Raw genomic sequence first — 14,344 nt, forward strand, 5'->3', positions numbered from 1 at the left:
GGAGGCTTGAGAAGTAATAACTTTAACAGAAATCTCTCTCCAGGGGTTTGTCAACACATTCATCTTAACAGACACCATCAGTTTTCCTGTCCAAGTAATTGGTAATTCATTACTTTGTGTTTTTGCACTCACAGTTGTTTCAGAAAAGTAATTGCTACACCTCCATGCCTACCTTCTTTTTTCCCTTGTAAAGGGAAGAGAGAGACAGAGTATGGACAAGCATTGGGGGAGGGGCAGAGACAGAGAGAGAGAATCTCAAGCAGGCTCTGTTCACAGTGCAGAGTCCGACTTGGGGCTCGATCTCACGACCCTGGAATGATGACCTGAGCCAAAATCAAGAATCGGCAGCTCAACCGACTGAGCCACTCAGGAAACCCTTACACAGTTATTTTTAAACTACAAATACTACTTGTGTGTATCTTTTCAGAATTTAAAATTTTCCTCTATTTCTCTCTTTCTTTTGAAAAATTATATCATTAACAGCTAATAAATGTAGATGAAACAACAGAATTAGAAATTCACCATTCTGGAACACACTGAAATATTTGGTTCGGGTAAGATCATCATTTGGTTCAGGTAAGATCATCAACGCCATGTATCACCCCATAGATTATATGCTAATCACAAAATGGGGTCTTTTCTTTACAATGGAGATGTTTAATGTCATCACCTTAAACAAGTGCTCAAACTCAACATCACTAACGTGTCTTAATATGTGTGATATCTGTCACACATATTTGTCTTTTGGTAGAATACAATTTAAGTCACAGGATCACCTATGAAGTACTCTTGGCCATAAATGTCTAACCTGAATCATGTCTCTAGACCAAAATTCAAGTTGCAGAAAATATAAGAATAAATTAAATGTTCCTACAGAGAAACACCTAGGCAAATCCCCAGCCTGTTCTCTTCAGAGTATCAATGTCATGAAAAAAAATGGGGGACTATTTTCTAGAATGAGGGAGACTAAAAAGTATAGCTACCAAATTCAATTGGTGAACCTTGATTATACCCTGGTTCAAAATGGGAAATAATGAAAAAGATTTTAATATACTTAAGTACTGAAGGGTAAAGTATCATGATGCCTACAACTGATTTTCAAATGACTCAGCAAATTAATAACAATATAAAATATATATATGTCAACACCAGCATACATAGACAGACCCAGATATGTTAACATGTTATCTGTTGATTCTAGATGGTCAGTTCATGGGTACTCAATATCCTAGCCTTTCATCTTTTCTATATGTTTGAAAAAATTCAAAATAAAGGGCGGCACCTTGGTGGCTCAGTTGGCTAAGTGTCCGACTTCAGTTCAGGTCATGATCTTGTGGCTCCTGAGTTTGAGCCCTGCGTCGGGCTCTGTGCTGACAGCTCCAAGCCCAGAGTCTGCTTCAGATTCTGTGTCTCCCCCTCTCTCTGCCCTTCCCCGGCTCATGCTCTGTCTCTCTGTCTCTCTGTCTCTCTGTCTCTCTCTCTCTCTCTCAAAACTACATTTTAAAATAAATAAATACATTTAAATAAAAAATTCAAAATTAAAAGTAATAAGCTTTTGCATTTCATGTCCCACATGTACAGCACCTGGCTCTTGAATGACGTCCACTTTGCCCACACTGATTTGAAGTGTTTCACCGTTCCTTGCAAATGTCTCCCATTCTGAGTCAGTCTGCTGGCAGGACGGACACCAAGGGGCATAACTATAAAAGAAGAATAGCTAATCAATATCATCAACATATGAAAAAAATCTGTAAAACAAAATAGAGAAATAAGTTTTTAACTAAAGGGAAGCACAAGAGCAAGCTTTTCCAAAAACACTTGATATAGATAAACAGAAGCATATTTCCCTGCTAGAATCTAATGTATGAATATCAATTCCCCAGGAAAAACTTAGCCAAAGTTTAAGAATATTTTCACAAATTACTACAATACATAAGATATTTTATTTCAAAGTTATTCTTACAACGAACCCAAATTATACTACTTTCCAGATAGCTTATGATTTTTCAGGGTCAAACTATTTTGAGTGCCCCACTAATGGCAGACAATTTTCACAAGGGCCTCTTTAAACTAGGCAAACCAGTTGCAGACCCATCAATGTGAGATCCGATGGACAGAAGATGTATTGCCAGTGGGTGCCCCCAAATGCAAGTCATTTCCAAAGATATGTGGCAGTCTGAAGCATTCTCAGAAAGTAGAAGCTATAGGCTAAGTTGGCTAAATGACACTTTCTTAAATAGAAGAGGAATTAGAAATAAACACTTAGGACTTCAACCAGAACTGTTTTTTTACATTATTTTTTTCATTCAACAAACATGATCTAAGCACCATTCTAGAAACTGAGGCCACAACTGTGAACAAGACAAACGTGGTACCTCCTTCCTCCTTGTGGACTGCATCACCCACAGATGAAAAGAGGTAAACATAGGCGTAATGACATTCCAAGTGGCAAATGCCATGACTCAATGTGGATGCTATGGGACACTCAGGAGCTGGGTGATCTCAGAGGACCCACAGAGAAAGGAGCATCCATGCTAAGATCTAAAGTAAGATTAACGGGCAGAGAGGGCTCAGGGAATGTTCTAATCTAAGCAGAGAGAACAGTTAAGTGTGAAGGATCAGAGTACTGACAGGACAGGACGAAGGCATCATTCACAGCCTTTAAAAATGTTGTATGAGGAGTTAGGACTTTATTCAAAGCTCCATTACCTATACTCTAAAAAAGTGAGAATCATAACCAGATTTACATTTTTGGAAAAGTCACCTGGCAGCTCTTTGGATAATGGATCAGGGAAGGATAAGATGGAAGGAAGCAAACTGGAAGGTTAGGCTGTCATCCTGGCAATATGTTAAGGGCCTCGCTTTGTTCCTATGATCCTAGAAAACATCATAAATAGGTCATAAAGCTCTAACACAGCCAAGATTTTATATGCAGATGTTAAAATAGGAATCCAGAAAAGGTTCCTGTTTAGAAATATAGTGGATTTAACAGTGTCTCTTAAAAAGATATATCCAACTCCTAAGCCCCCATACCTATGCATATGATCTTATTTGGAATAAGGGTCATTATACATATAATTAAATTAAGGATCTTGGGGTGTGATTATCCTGGATTTAGGATAGGTTCTCAAAAGAGAAAGAAGAAGGAAGTGTGACACAGAGAAGAAGGAAGGCCATGTGAAAACATAGTCAGAGATGGGTGTTTTGCAGCTACAGGCCAAGGGAAGCCACGCTGGCTACAAGAAGCTAGGAGAGGCATGGAACAGACAGTCTCACAGCGCCTCCAGAGGAAGCCACCTTGCCAACATTTTGATTTTAGAATTTGGGTCTCCAGAATTGTGAGAGAGTAAATTTCCATTGTTTTAAGCCACTAAGTTTGTAGTAATTTACAGTTGTCCAAGGAAACTAATACAGAAAGGAAGATAAAATTTGAAATAAGAAGAGATTGAGATCAAATATGCCTTATGAAGATTTTAAGAGTTGGTCGAGCTATGCTTATTATAAATTATTGTTAACAAACAGTAACATGTGCTGGAAATCCATTTTAAAGTACTAACATAGGACACAAGTAAAAGGAAAATATTTACAGAATAATGTCACAAAAATACATTAGTACAAATGGAGAGATATTTTGTTTTGCTGAATAATACCCAGACGGAAAAAGCAGTAAATAAAATTAATCAATGCTCACAAAATAGGACACAATGCTCACAATGCTCACAAAAAAATCACTGGACACTGAATATTTTGGGATGCCACCAACTAGGCATATTTTAAAAATCTGCTTAAATGGGGTGCCTGGGTGGCTCAGTTGGTTAAGCATCCAACTTTGGCTCAGGTCATGATCTCACAGTTTGTGACATTGAGCCCCATGTCAGGCTCTGTGCTGTCAGCTTGAAGCCTGGAGCCCACTTCAAATTCTATGTCTCTCTCTCTCTCTGCCCCTTCCCTGCTCGTTCTCTGTCTCTGTCTCTCTCTCAAAAATAAATAAACATTAAAATTTTTTTAAAAATCTGCTTAAATCTGTTTAAATTATACTTTAAAAATCCTCAACTCAAGTCAAAATACTGAGTGGATAAATGCAATAGGTATTTTTAAAAGACTTGATATCACTGATTGTTTACATACAATGGGTGAATATTAGAGTAGGTAAATTATTCCACCAAGGGGTAGAGGGCAGGAGATATAGACGAACCAAGATTGGCTGTATATTGATACAACTGATAAATCTGGATGATGGATGATGAGGGTTCATTGTACTACCCCTATTTTTGTGTATTTTTTAAATTTTCCTAATAGTTTTTGTCGTCTTATTGAAGTATAACTGACATATAACATTACATTAGTTTCAGGTACAACATAATGATTAAATATATTTTTTAAAAGACTTGATTAAATGAAAAGATATGCCAAGTTCTGGATGGGCAGGCTCAGCATTGTGAAAATGTTGATTCTTACCCCTGATTTATTTTCCATTTTATTCCATTCCCGAACTATTTTTACAAAACAAGGCATCTATTATTTTTATGTTAGGAGAAGAAAGTGGTGGGGGAGAAAGAGAGGTAGGAAAGAATGTCTCCCAAAGAATGAGACAGGAACACCTGGGTGGCTCAGTCGGTTAAGCGTCTGACTTTGGCTCAGGTCATGATCTCACAGATCGTGAGTTCGAGGCCCGCGTCAAGCTCTGTGCTGACAGCTCAAAGCCTGGAGCCTGCTTGGGATTCTGTGTCTCCCTGTCTCTCTGCCCCTGTCTACCCACCTCTGTCTCTCTCTCTCAAAAATAAATAAACATTAAAAAAAAAAAAAAGAATAAGACAAACACACATGCACACACAGAGAAAAAATGTCTTAGGAAAGGAAATAAAGGGGAAAAAGTGTTAAATGATCAAATTCTGTAATAAGATTTAGGCACAAAGGTGCTGTTAGGTCATCATTTACAAACCCTTTTATCTCAATCTGGGCGGAAGCATGCCTGTAAATGCCATGCAATACTCAATGCAATGATGCATACAAACCAACTTTCCTGAAAAACAGTAACAAACTGAAAGTGGGCAATATTTTGATCTTTCACATTATGAGGAGGCTACAAGGGGTTAAAAGTCAACATGATGGGTTGCATTTACTTCAAGACAAGTATTGAGATTAGGCCCAGCCCAGCAAGAGAAAGGGCTGTCCAAAGCAAGGCATGCATTTCTCTGTCCAGCCAGGCCCCTAGATGCAACCAGACTTAAGCACAATTTTTCACCCTCTCTAAGGATTGTTCATACTTCTCTAGAGGGGTAGAATAGCCAATTCCAAGATGATTCTAAAAGGTCATTAATCTTCTCATTACATCTCACTGTCTAGTCCCTGAGATCCCAGAGATACATGTGGACCAGAAGACATGATCCAAGAACAATCCACTGACATCTTTGAACATAGCTGATTTTAAACATGTGAATCTCTACATTTCCAGGGCATTGTATATACCTGGTGCAGTAAGTGCTCAATAAATATTTGCTGAATAAATAAATGAAAAAATTAAAAAAACATATATAGTCTTTATTTGAGAAAAGTCATTTTCTACATATTTGAAAAACATTCAGGGGTGCCTGGGTGGCTTAGGTAAGTGTCCAACTTCAGCTCAGATCTTGTAGTTCTTGAGTTCTAGCCCCACGTCGGGCTCTGTACTAACAGCTTGGAGCCTGGAGCCTGCTTCAGATTCTGTGTTTCCTGCTCCCTCTGCTCCTCCCCTGCTTTTGTGCACAAGCTCTCGCTCTCTCTTTCCCTCTCTCTCTCTCTCTCTCAAAAATAAATAAATTTAGAAAAAACCCATCATATGGCAGATGTTACTGGGACAAGCAGTTGGTAAACTTTAGGAAAAAAAGAGGACATTTTATTATTACGTATACTTTGACAGGCATTTCTGTGTATTAGATAAGAGTACCGCCAGAGGATTCAGCAAGACCAACCACAAATTAACCATGTGACTTTGGGCAGGCAGCTTAATACTCACTCCATGCCTCAGCTTCCTCAACTGCAAAATGGGTAATAACACCAGCTACCTTAGAAGGTTGTTGGGAGATTAGATGACTTATATAAAACAGGTACATGTTAAGAACAATTATTAATACCAATTACATTTCTAATACACTGTTTGGTTTCCAAGACACTTTTATGATACATTAGCTCATCTGAACCTTACAACCTCACTGTCAAACAGACAATGCAGATTTAAAGGACCTAGCTTAAGGTCACCTAAGACCACACAGAGTAAGAACCCAGATGGAGCATTTAGTTTTTGTTTTGTTTTTTGAGGCGGGGGGGGGGGGGTGCTTCAGGGGAAGAGGGAGAAAGAATCTCAAGGAGCCTCCATGCCTAGCACAAAGCCTGACTGGGGCTTGTTCTCATATCCATGAGATCATGACCTGAGCCAAAATCAAGAAGTCAGATGCTCAACCAACTGAGCCACCCAGGCTCCCCGCCATCTTTTTTTTTTTTTTTTTTTTTTTTTTTACATACCAGTCCCTAGTCTCTAGACAGGCTATTATATAAAGTGGGATTTGGGTAACATTGATCCCTAAATATAAAAATGCCACTGAGGTTATTTTTGATATTCCATTTTTTATGTAGCTGCTACCCACTGGAGACTGAGGGACTATGAATGCCACTATTTCTGAGATTTAATCAGAGCTATTTGTGTTGGAGTGCACCAACATCATTCATTAACTTAGTGCATTCTTTGGTGGTAGAAATAAGGCAGCTCTGAGTCTCTGGTGTGGGAATTGGCCCACTGTTGTTTCAGCTTTTCAAATTATTCGTATTCTTTTGTATCTGAAGGACGATGATTTAGATGGTAATTTAGAACCTACTACAAGAAGGTTCTTCAGGGACCAAACGAATACAAAGAAGAAAAGTCATGACTTTCATGTGCTAATGCACTCTCTGTGTCTGTGTAAGTACACGTATATAAATGTAATCTTTCTGTACATACGCATGATGAAAATCATCAGAAAGGACTGATCACGATCTTTATTTATATTATTTAAAACTAGTTCATAATGTCAATCTTCTAAGAACTATAAAAGGGTTGACCTGCCATAACTGTCTTTTACATTCAAATTAATCCTTCTTTAAGAGCCTCCAAAAGGAATTAGAACCTTTACAGTCATGAAAACTATATGACAGTATCTTATCTATTTAAGCTTTTCCCAGGTGCCAGGGGTATATAAAATTAGCAAGCTTCATAAACACAGTTAAAATGCCATACGGCTAAAACACAGACTTGAATAATAATCCAAGGTTTTTAACCACTTTGGGAAACAAAATTCTAAAGCATGTTTTTGTCATCCATGTTATGCAATTCATGCATAAATTATACTTAGTTTCTGTTATATGTAAGGTAGTTGAAGGCCTTTGATTACTTTGATTTCATGAACCAACTGAATTTGGTGTGAGATTTCATTAAGTACATGAAACACATCAGAGAAAGGAGTTAACTTAAATACATTTCCTAGAAATAAAATTTTACTAACACTACATTTTTATTCTCCCAATAATGTGCAATTTTTCTTCTTCTGTTTTGGCCTAAATTTCACCAGTGTGTCCCCGTACATTCTCTTTTCTCATCCATGCAGAGATGAGATAGACAATGACTGATACAGTCGATTTTCACTTAGAACTTATTTTGCCCAAAATGCTCAAAAGAATATGTGACCATGAAGATGAAAGAGGTAAACTAGGGTCATTTTTCTATGCCTTAATACATGAAACTAAATCAAAATGTCTTAGCTGATGACTTAACTACATCAAGTATCATTCTTATATCTGGAAAACATGGGAAAACTCATAATAATCCAAGAGTTGGAAGGCTTATACTTAATTCGATTTCTTTAGAAGATCATTTCTAGGGCATTTTATCATAAAATGTAGAGAAAAAATAAAAATGGATAACTCCACAAAAATCATGTTATGTGCTAGAGAAAACAGAATTCACTCCATGGGGGCTCCTGGGTGGCTCAGTGAGTTAAGCATTTGACTTCGTCTCAGGTCATGATCTCAAGGTTCTTTAGTTCAAGCTCCGTGTCAGGCTCTGTGCTGACGGTTCAGAGCCTGGAGCTTGCTTCAGATTCTGTGTCTCCCTCCCTCTCTCTCTCTCCCCACTCACGCTCTGTCTCTCAAAAATGAATAAATGTTAAAAAAAAAAAATTAAGAGGAAAAAAAAAGACAAACACTCAATGAAGGCAGGGACTGGTATATTGCTTATACTGAGCCAGAACAGAGCCTGGCAGGTCCTGGACCACAGTAAATATTTAATACATTAATGAACAAATGGGAGATGATAGTGACTCTCCTTAGTATCTAAGACAATATATAGAGGTGTTACCTCAGTGATACACTTGAGGAAGCTCTTGATTAAAGGAACAACTAGTCTATTATTCGTTTACTTAAAGTATTTATTGAATGTGATAGTTATTAAGGCTCTGGAGATAAACAGGAAAAAGAAAAAATTTCTTTCTCTACTGAAAAGTTTATTGTCTAGAGGAAGAGTCAGAGAAGCATATAAATTAATATATAATTATGAGTTGTGATAAGGGCCAGGCTAGGTACAAACAAGGCAAAGTGAGAATTTTCCTGGGTGGTTGGGGTGCAGAAAAGGCAGAGCACCTGTTTGGGTGGTGAAGAGTGTCAGGAATGAGCATATAGCAATAATGCTCCTCATCTGGAGAATCTAGAGACGATAAAACCATGGGTGGGTCATTGAATCCCACAGGGAAAAGGCCTCCCTTAATGGTGCACCCTTCATGGTGCTGGCCAGCTGACAGCCTAAGCATGAACCGGCCAGGCTTTGTACCTTCCTCCCCTAGGTCCCCGCTATTCTCCTAGGTTTGCAGCAGGAACTGCAAAGCTCAGGCCTGCGTTCTAGTTCTGGCCTTGCCAATCACTTCCTAAGGATCTGGCCTTGGCCAAAGCTTTAACCTTTTCAAGTTTCATCTCCCCTAGTTAATGACAATGCTAACTCTGCACCAGATTGCTGGGATGATTAAATAAGACAGCATTCAGGACATGAAATGGAAGCAATGTAACTGTTTACTGTGACTGAGATGATGATGATCATAGAGGTGATAATGTGGATAACCCTTTGTGGAAACAATCTGAAATTAAATACCTCTATGTTCACTTATGAGCTATTCTTTTTCGTGTTTTTAAATACCCATAACAGTACCCAGGGCAGTGGTTTTCAATCAGAGACATTTGGGAATGTGCATAGGGAATGGAGATGATTAAAATTTTTTTGATGTCACATGAACACTAGAATGTGATGGGTAGAGGCAGTGATGCTAACGGTTCTGCAACAGGCAGGCCATCCCCACATATCAAAAGAACTGTCCAACCCAAGATGCCAACAATGCCCTGATGAGAACCACTGCTGAATGCCTGACAGAGAAGAAGCATTCAGGAAACATTTGCTAAATAAATGAATGCTGTATCTGCTATTTATTTCCTTCAGAGCACAGTAGATTGACAGTCCCTTGAAATCAAAGAATGTCGTTCATTCATTTTCATCTTCCAAGACCCCCAAGTCTAAACCTGAAACATAACAAGCATTTAATGACTATCTCTTAAACATTCAATCCACACATCACTATACTCTATTAAACTTCAAAAAATTATGACTATCTGACAAGCTAAGGTGATGCTGCTTGAAGGCATTCTCTTCGGGAATAAGAAGGATTTTGGAAAAAAAGTACTAAAACCTAGAGGTTCTATGGATATAAATGAGGCTTCCCTCCATCACAGTGACTAATTTAAATTAGAATCAAGTCAGAAAAGGTAGTATTTTATAAAGATCTATAAGCTTTACAGAGGTAAATTAACCCAAAGATATACTGTTCTTCTGAATATCAGTTTAAAAGTAGGCAGGTCAGGGCCCCTTGGGTGCCTCAGTTGGTTGAGTGTCTGACTTGATTTCAGCTCAGGTCATGCATGATCCCAGGGTCATGGAATCGAGCCCCGAGTTGGGCTCCATGCTGAGTGTGGAGCCCAGTTAAGATTCTCTCTTTCTTGGGGTGCCTGGGTGGCTCAGTCGGTTAAGTGTCCCAACCTCCGCTCAGGTCATGATCTCATGGATAGTGAGTTCAAGCCCCACACTGGCCTCTGTGCTGACAGCTCAGAGCCTGGAGCCTGCTTTGGATTCTGTATCTCGCTCTCTCTCTGTCCCTCTCCTGCTCACACTCTGTCTCTCTCCCAAAAATAAGTAAACATTTAAAAAAAAAAAAAAAGATTCTCTCTTTCTCTCCCTATGCCCCTCTTCCCTGCTTGTGCTCTCACTATATACATAATAAAATAAAATAAATATTTTTTTAAAGAAGGCAGATCAAAATTAAGCTACTTGGATATCTACTTATTTCTTTGGGGTGGGGGGGAAACACCAGAAAAATATATAGAATGTACATTTTTGTGTGTCAAAAGAACAAAAGCGGTATTCTCAAGAACTGATACAATGGGAACCAAAAAAGTTTAAAATAGTAAAAGGTTGCAAAGTAACTGAATAAAGGATAGTATGAAACAATGGAAATAGAAAAAAAGAAAACTTCAGAAGGTATTCTAAGGATTATATATACTCTTTCCTAATCCTGAGAAAGGGCAAATTTTTCATCAGAGGTTAGGATGAGAAAAGTACAACAAGCCAATCATAGAGACATGGCAGAAATAGGGATTAAAATTATAAAACAATATATGAAAGCAAACAAGAAGAGAAAAACTGAATATACAAAAAGCATTAAAGAAAATGCAAATAATAATGGGATAATTTTTCAGATTTTTTTAAAAAAAGGTTTCAGAATTGAAATGGTGAATTACTACAAATATATATTTTAACTGATATTTCCCCTGAACAGAGAAGTGCTTTTTAAACACTGAAAATTCAATTGCAAGTTTCCAAAAAAATTGACTGTTTTTAAAACAAATAAAATATAACAAATTAAATTTCATAACAGGAGCAGAAAACACTGCTAGGTCCTTAAAAACAACTAAAATTATCAACACCAATATAACCAAAAATTGTATTATAGGAGCTTTGTATGAAGTGGGATATGAGAGAAAAAAATCCCAGAAGAGAAGTAGGATATAAGCAAATGAACAAATAAATGTCATTCACAGTAATGTCAAATTTTTCATACTATCAGAAAGTCTCCTAATTGCTTCTTTAGAAAAGTTAAATGCATCATCTGTAGACCCCTCACAATCTCCATTTATTATGATCTGTTTACTTGAAAAAAGTGTTGAAACGGTAGCTAGTATTAACACATTTGGCTTTTCTCTGTTCTATACATCAGCAAAAAGATTCTGATAAGGCTATTTGAGTGAATTCTTAGAAATTTATGGTAGGCCTGTAGTGGTTGAGAATATAATGAATTTTATATTTTTTTAAGTGTTCAATTTTGTGAAAGGGAGGAAAGGGGGTATCACAAACAGATAAGAGCAACAATATTTCTTCAGGACTTAGGTTCTGTTATGTAGAAAAAAGTTGTATACAATGGTTTAAATCTTCTTTCCTTTAGAGCCTCCCTTCATAGTGACTTATTCTGAAGTGTACCCAATGAAAAGGGAACTTCTAAAATGATCTCAGGGGGCGCCTGGGTGGCGCAGTCGGTTAAGCGTCGGACTTCAGCCAGGTCACGATCTCGCGGTCCGTGAGTTCGAGCCCCGCGTCAGGCTCTCTGGGCTGATGGCTCAGAGCCTGGAGCCTGTTTCCGATTCTGTGTCTCCCTCTCTCTCTGCCCTTCCCCCGTTCATGCTCTGTCTCTCTCTGTCCCAAAAATAAATAAACGTTGAAAAAAAAATTTTTTTTTAATTAAAAAAAAATAAAATAAAATGATCTCAAGCACAATACAGCTTACTTCTGGGTTCTAAGTCCCATCTTTCATCACAGCCCAACATATTCCATGCGATGGACACATGGCAAGTTTAGAGCAATTGGTTACTATGTCTGGGCTTGAACATTTATGAAAAGTTTAATTTGACAGTCGACGTAGCCAAACATACGAGTTGTTGGCTGTTGCACGTTTACAAGCTTCACATGGCTTACACTCACCTGAGCTTTAGCTTGTTTAGTTCTTTTACTAAGAAAAAAAAAAAAATAGAGAGATGGTTATTCCAAAAAGGAGCTATAAAGGAGTTGAGGCCTTTCTGTTTTGACCTTAATCATGTACATACACAAACTCAGTTTTAATCAGAAAACTGGCATCTAGAAAGCTCCACCGTATAAGCACCTACTTTCAAAAAGAACTCTTTGTAGTACTAGCTGACAAAATGCAGTCTAAAATCTTACAATTATTACAAACATGCCAGTCTTGAATAAAGCTCCACTTAGGTGAAAAGCTTCTCTCTTAAATGGAAAATGACCTCTTCATCTTCATCCTCCTCATACTAAATTCATTAAGTAGTTTAATAAGTGCTTCATGACTACATATTTCTTTAATCATTTCATTGGTTCATTATGACACCAAAGGTATTTTACTTTCAGGTCTATCACCTTCTTTGTGGACAAAAGGTAAATGCATGTTTGAAGGGGTAATGTGTACTATGTTCTCTGAACAGCGTAACCTGCTAAGAGACTTGTAACTTTGGGCCCTAATCTCACGCTGAGGTTTTCTCTCCATACGCATCTATTTGCAACCGAAATTGAGAAAACCAAAATGTGGTCTTGGACGAATAAAGGAAAGATCCAATTCTGTGTGTCTGGGTCCTCAAGGTAAGATTAATGGCCAAACAGTAGTGATCAAGTATGTACATGATCTGAAACTACAGTCTAAGGAGATAAGGTATCATTTCTCCAGATGTTCTTCATATTCCCCACAAGCCCACCGTGATGGTCTCGGAAGCCTGTTCAAACATCCTCCCATGGTCTCCTTCAAGGCTTCTTCCAAAGGATCACTTTCTTCCTAGAAGTTAATTTTAAGCCATGTGCCTGTTCCTAACTCAAAACTGTATTTTCCCATCTCCTTCAAGCAAAGACACTATCCACAGTTTACCTTCTATTGTTCAAAAGAGGCGATGTACTAATGTCCCTTTCTTTATTACAGTAGCACAATTATCTACTCAGAAATCTCTACCTCTAAAAATAAGGAATATCAATATTTATTTGAAATCTTGTTCTAAAACTTCAAAAACACCCCATCTTCCTGTTTTATTTTTCACAATGACATCTCGGAGAATTCAAAATGAAAACCAAAATACTTTGCACTAGCTCGTGTGCCCTTCACGGTCTGTAATTATCCATTCAACAAATACCCTGCGTAGCCCGTGCTACGTATTTGTACTGCGCGTTAATTTCACTGAATGGCAGCCCTTTTCTCTTCGTACACACCTGTACCAAAAGCACGCGATTTTCTCACAGATTTCCTCCATTTCCCCCGACTCCCCTTGGCACGCTGCCCACCCCATCCCTCAACTCTTGCCCCCGCCCCCACCACCAAAGGCAGGGGGCTTAGCAGGCGAAGGGGGCGGCGGGTGCGGAGAGAGGCGGGATGCTCCGCACCCGCAGCTGTCACCGCGGAGGGCCTGGCGCGCATGCGCAGCGTGAGCAGCCGGCCCCCGCGCAGCGGGCCGCGGGGCGAGCAGTGGCGGAGCCCAGCGGGCGGTGCGGCCTCCACAGCGGCCCGCGCGGCTCTGGGAGGGCGGGGCCCAGGGGGCAGTGTGGCGTGCGGGACGTGCGGGCACACTCACAATTTCAGCATCCACTCGCCCTCCATCACCAGCGTCCAGTTGGAGGCGGTCATGGGCCGCACCCAGCTCCGCTCCTCCGGCAGCGCGGCCTGCGCGGGGCCGGCCTCCTCCGCCACCGCGACCCGGGCGGCCAGGAGCGCCGTCAGCAGCGGGCCCCAGCGCCCGCCCGCCATGTTGGCGCGTGGAGCGAGCCTCCTCGGCAGGGTACGTGGCGAGAGGAAGCGATGGGCCCGGAGCCTCGCTAGCTCGCAAGCCCGGGCCTTTCCAGGTAGTCGGAGGTGGTGCCGGGCCGCCCCGCCTCCGCCCCGCCGCAAGAACAGTCCCAGCTTAGAAGGCGGGCAGTCAGCGCCGCCTCTTATCCGCCTGGTCCCGCCGAGGCCACGCCCCCTCCCGCCTCCCCTTGCCGTTGCCCGGGGTGTCGGTTGCCTGGGCAACGGCCGCCCTTTCTTTCTGACACCACTCCCCCCTTCCCCCCGAAAATAAACAGATGACCCAATGTTGCCTAAGTTAGAACAGGCGCCTCATGCACCCAGGCTCCAGTACTGAGGTTGGCGCGCGTGGGGTTTTCTAAAGAGAATCGCGGCCAGTAATTAAAAAATTCACCCCCTATTCAGTGGCAGCGAGAATAACAAGA

General features: G+C 40.0%; 1 protein-coding gene across 2 annotated transcripts in view; it reads right to left on the reverse strand.

Moving 5' to 3' along the window:
• The window catches only part of TMX4 (thioredoxin related transmembrane protein 4), a 45,166-nt gene extending 31,086 nt beyond the window's left edge, over positions 1 to 14,080 (reverse strand). The window contains exons 1-2 of one of the 2 annotated variants that reach the window (XM_053200238.1): positions 13,711 to 14,080; positions 1,585 to 1,700 (exon numbers count right to left, since the gene is read on the reverse strand). In XM_053200238.1, the coding sequence (XP_053056213.1) occupies positions 1,585 to 1,700; positions 13,711 to 13,883 (289 nt within the window). In that variant the 5' untranslated portion in view covers positions 13,884 to 14,080. The remainder of the gene's footprint in view (positions 1 to 1,584; positions 1,701 to 13,710) is intronic. The other variant, XM_027069594.2, reaches the window with a different exon arrangement.
• Positions 14,081 to 14,344: the final 264 nt, after the last annotated feature.

The sequence above is a fragment of the Acinonyx jubatus genome, chromosome A3, assembly GCF_027475565.1.
Source record: "Acinonyx jubatus isolate Ajub_Pintada_27869175 chromosome A3, VMU_Ajub_asm_v1.0, whole genome shotgun sequence".
Classification (NCBI taxonomy): Eukaryota; Metazoa; Chordata; class Mammalia; order Carnivora; family Felidae; genus Acinonyx; species Acinonyx jubatus.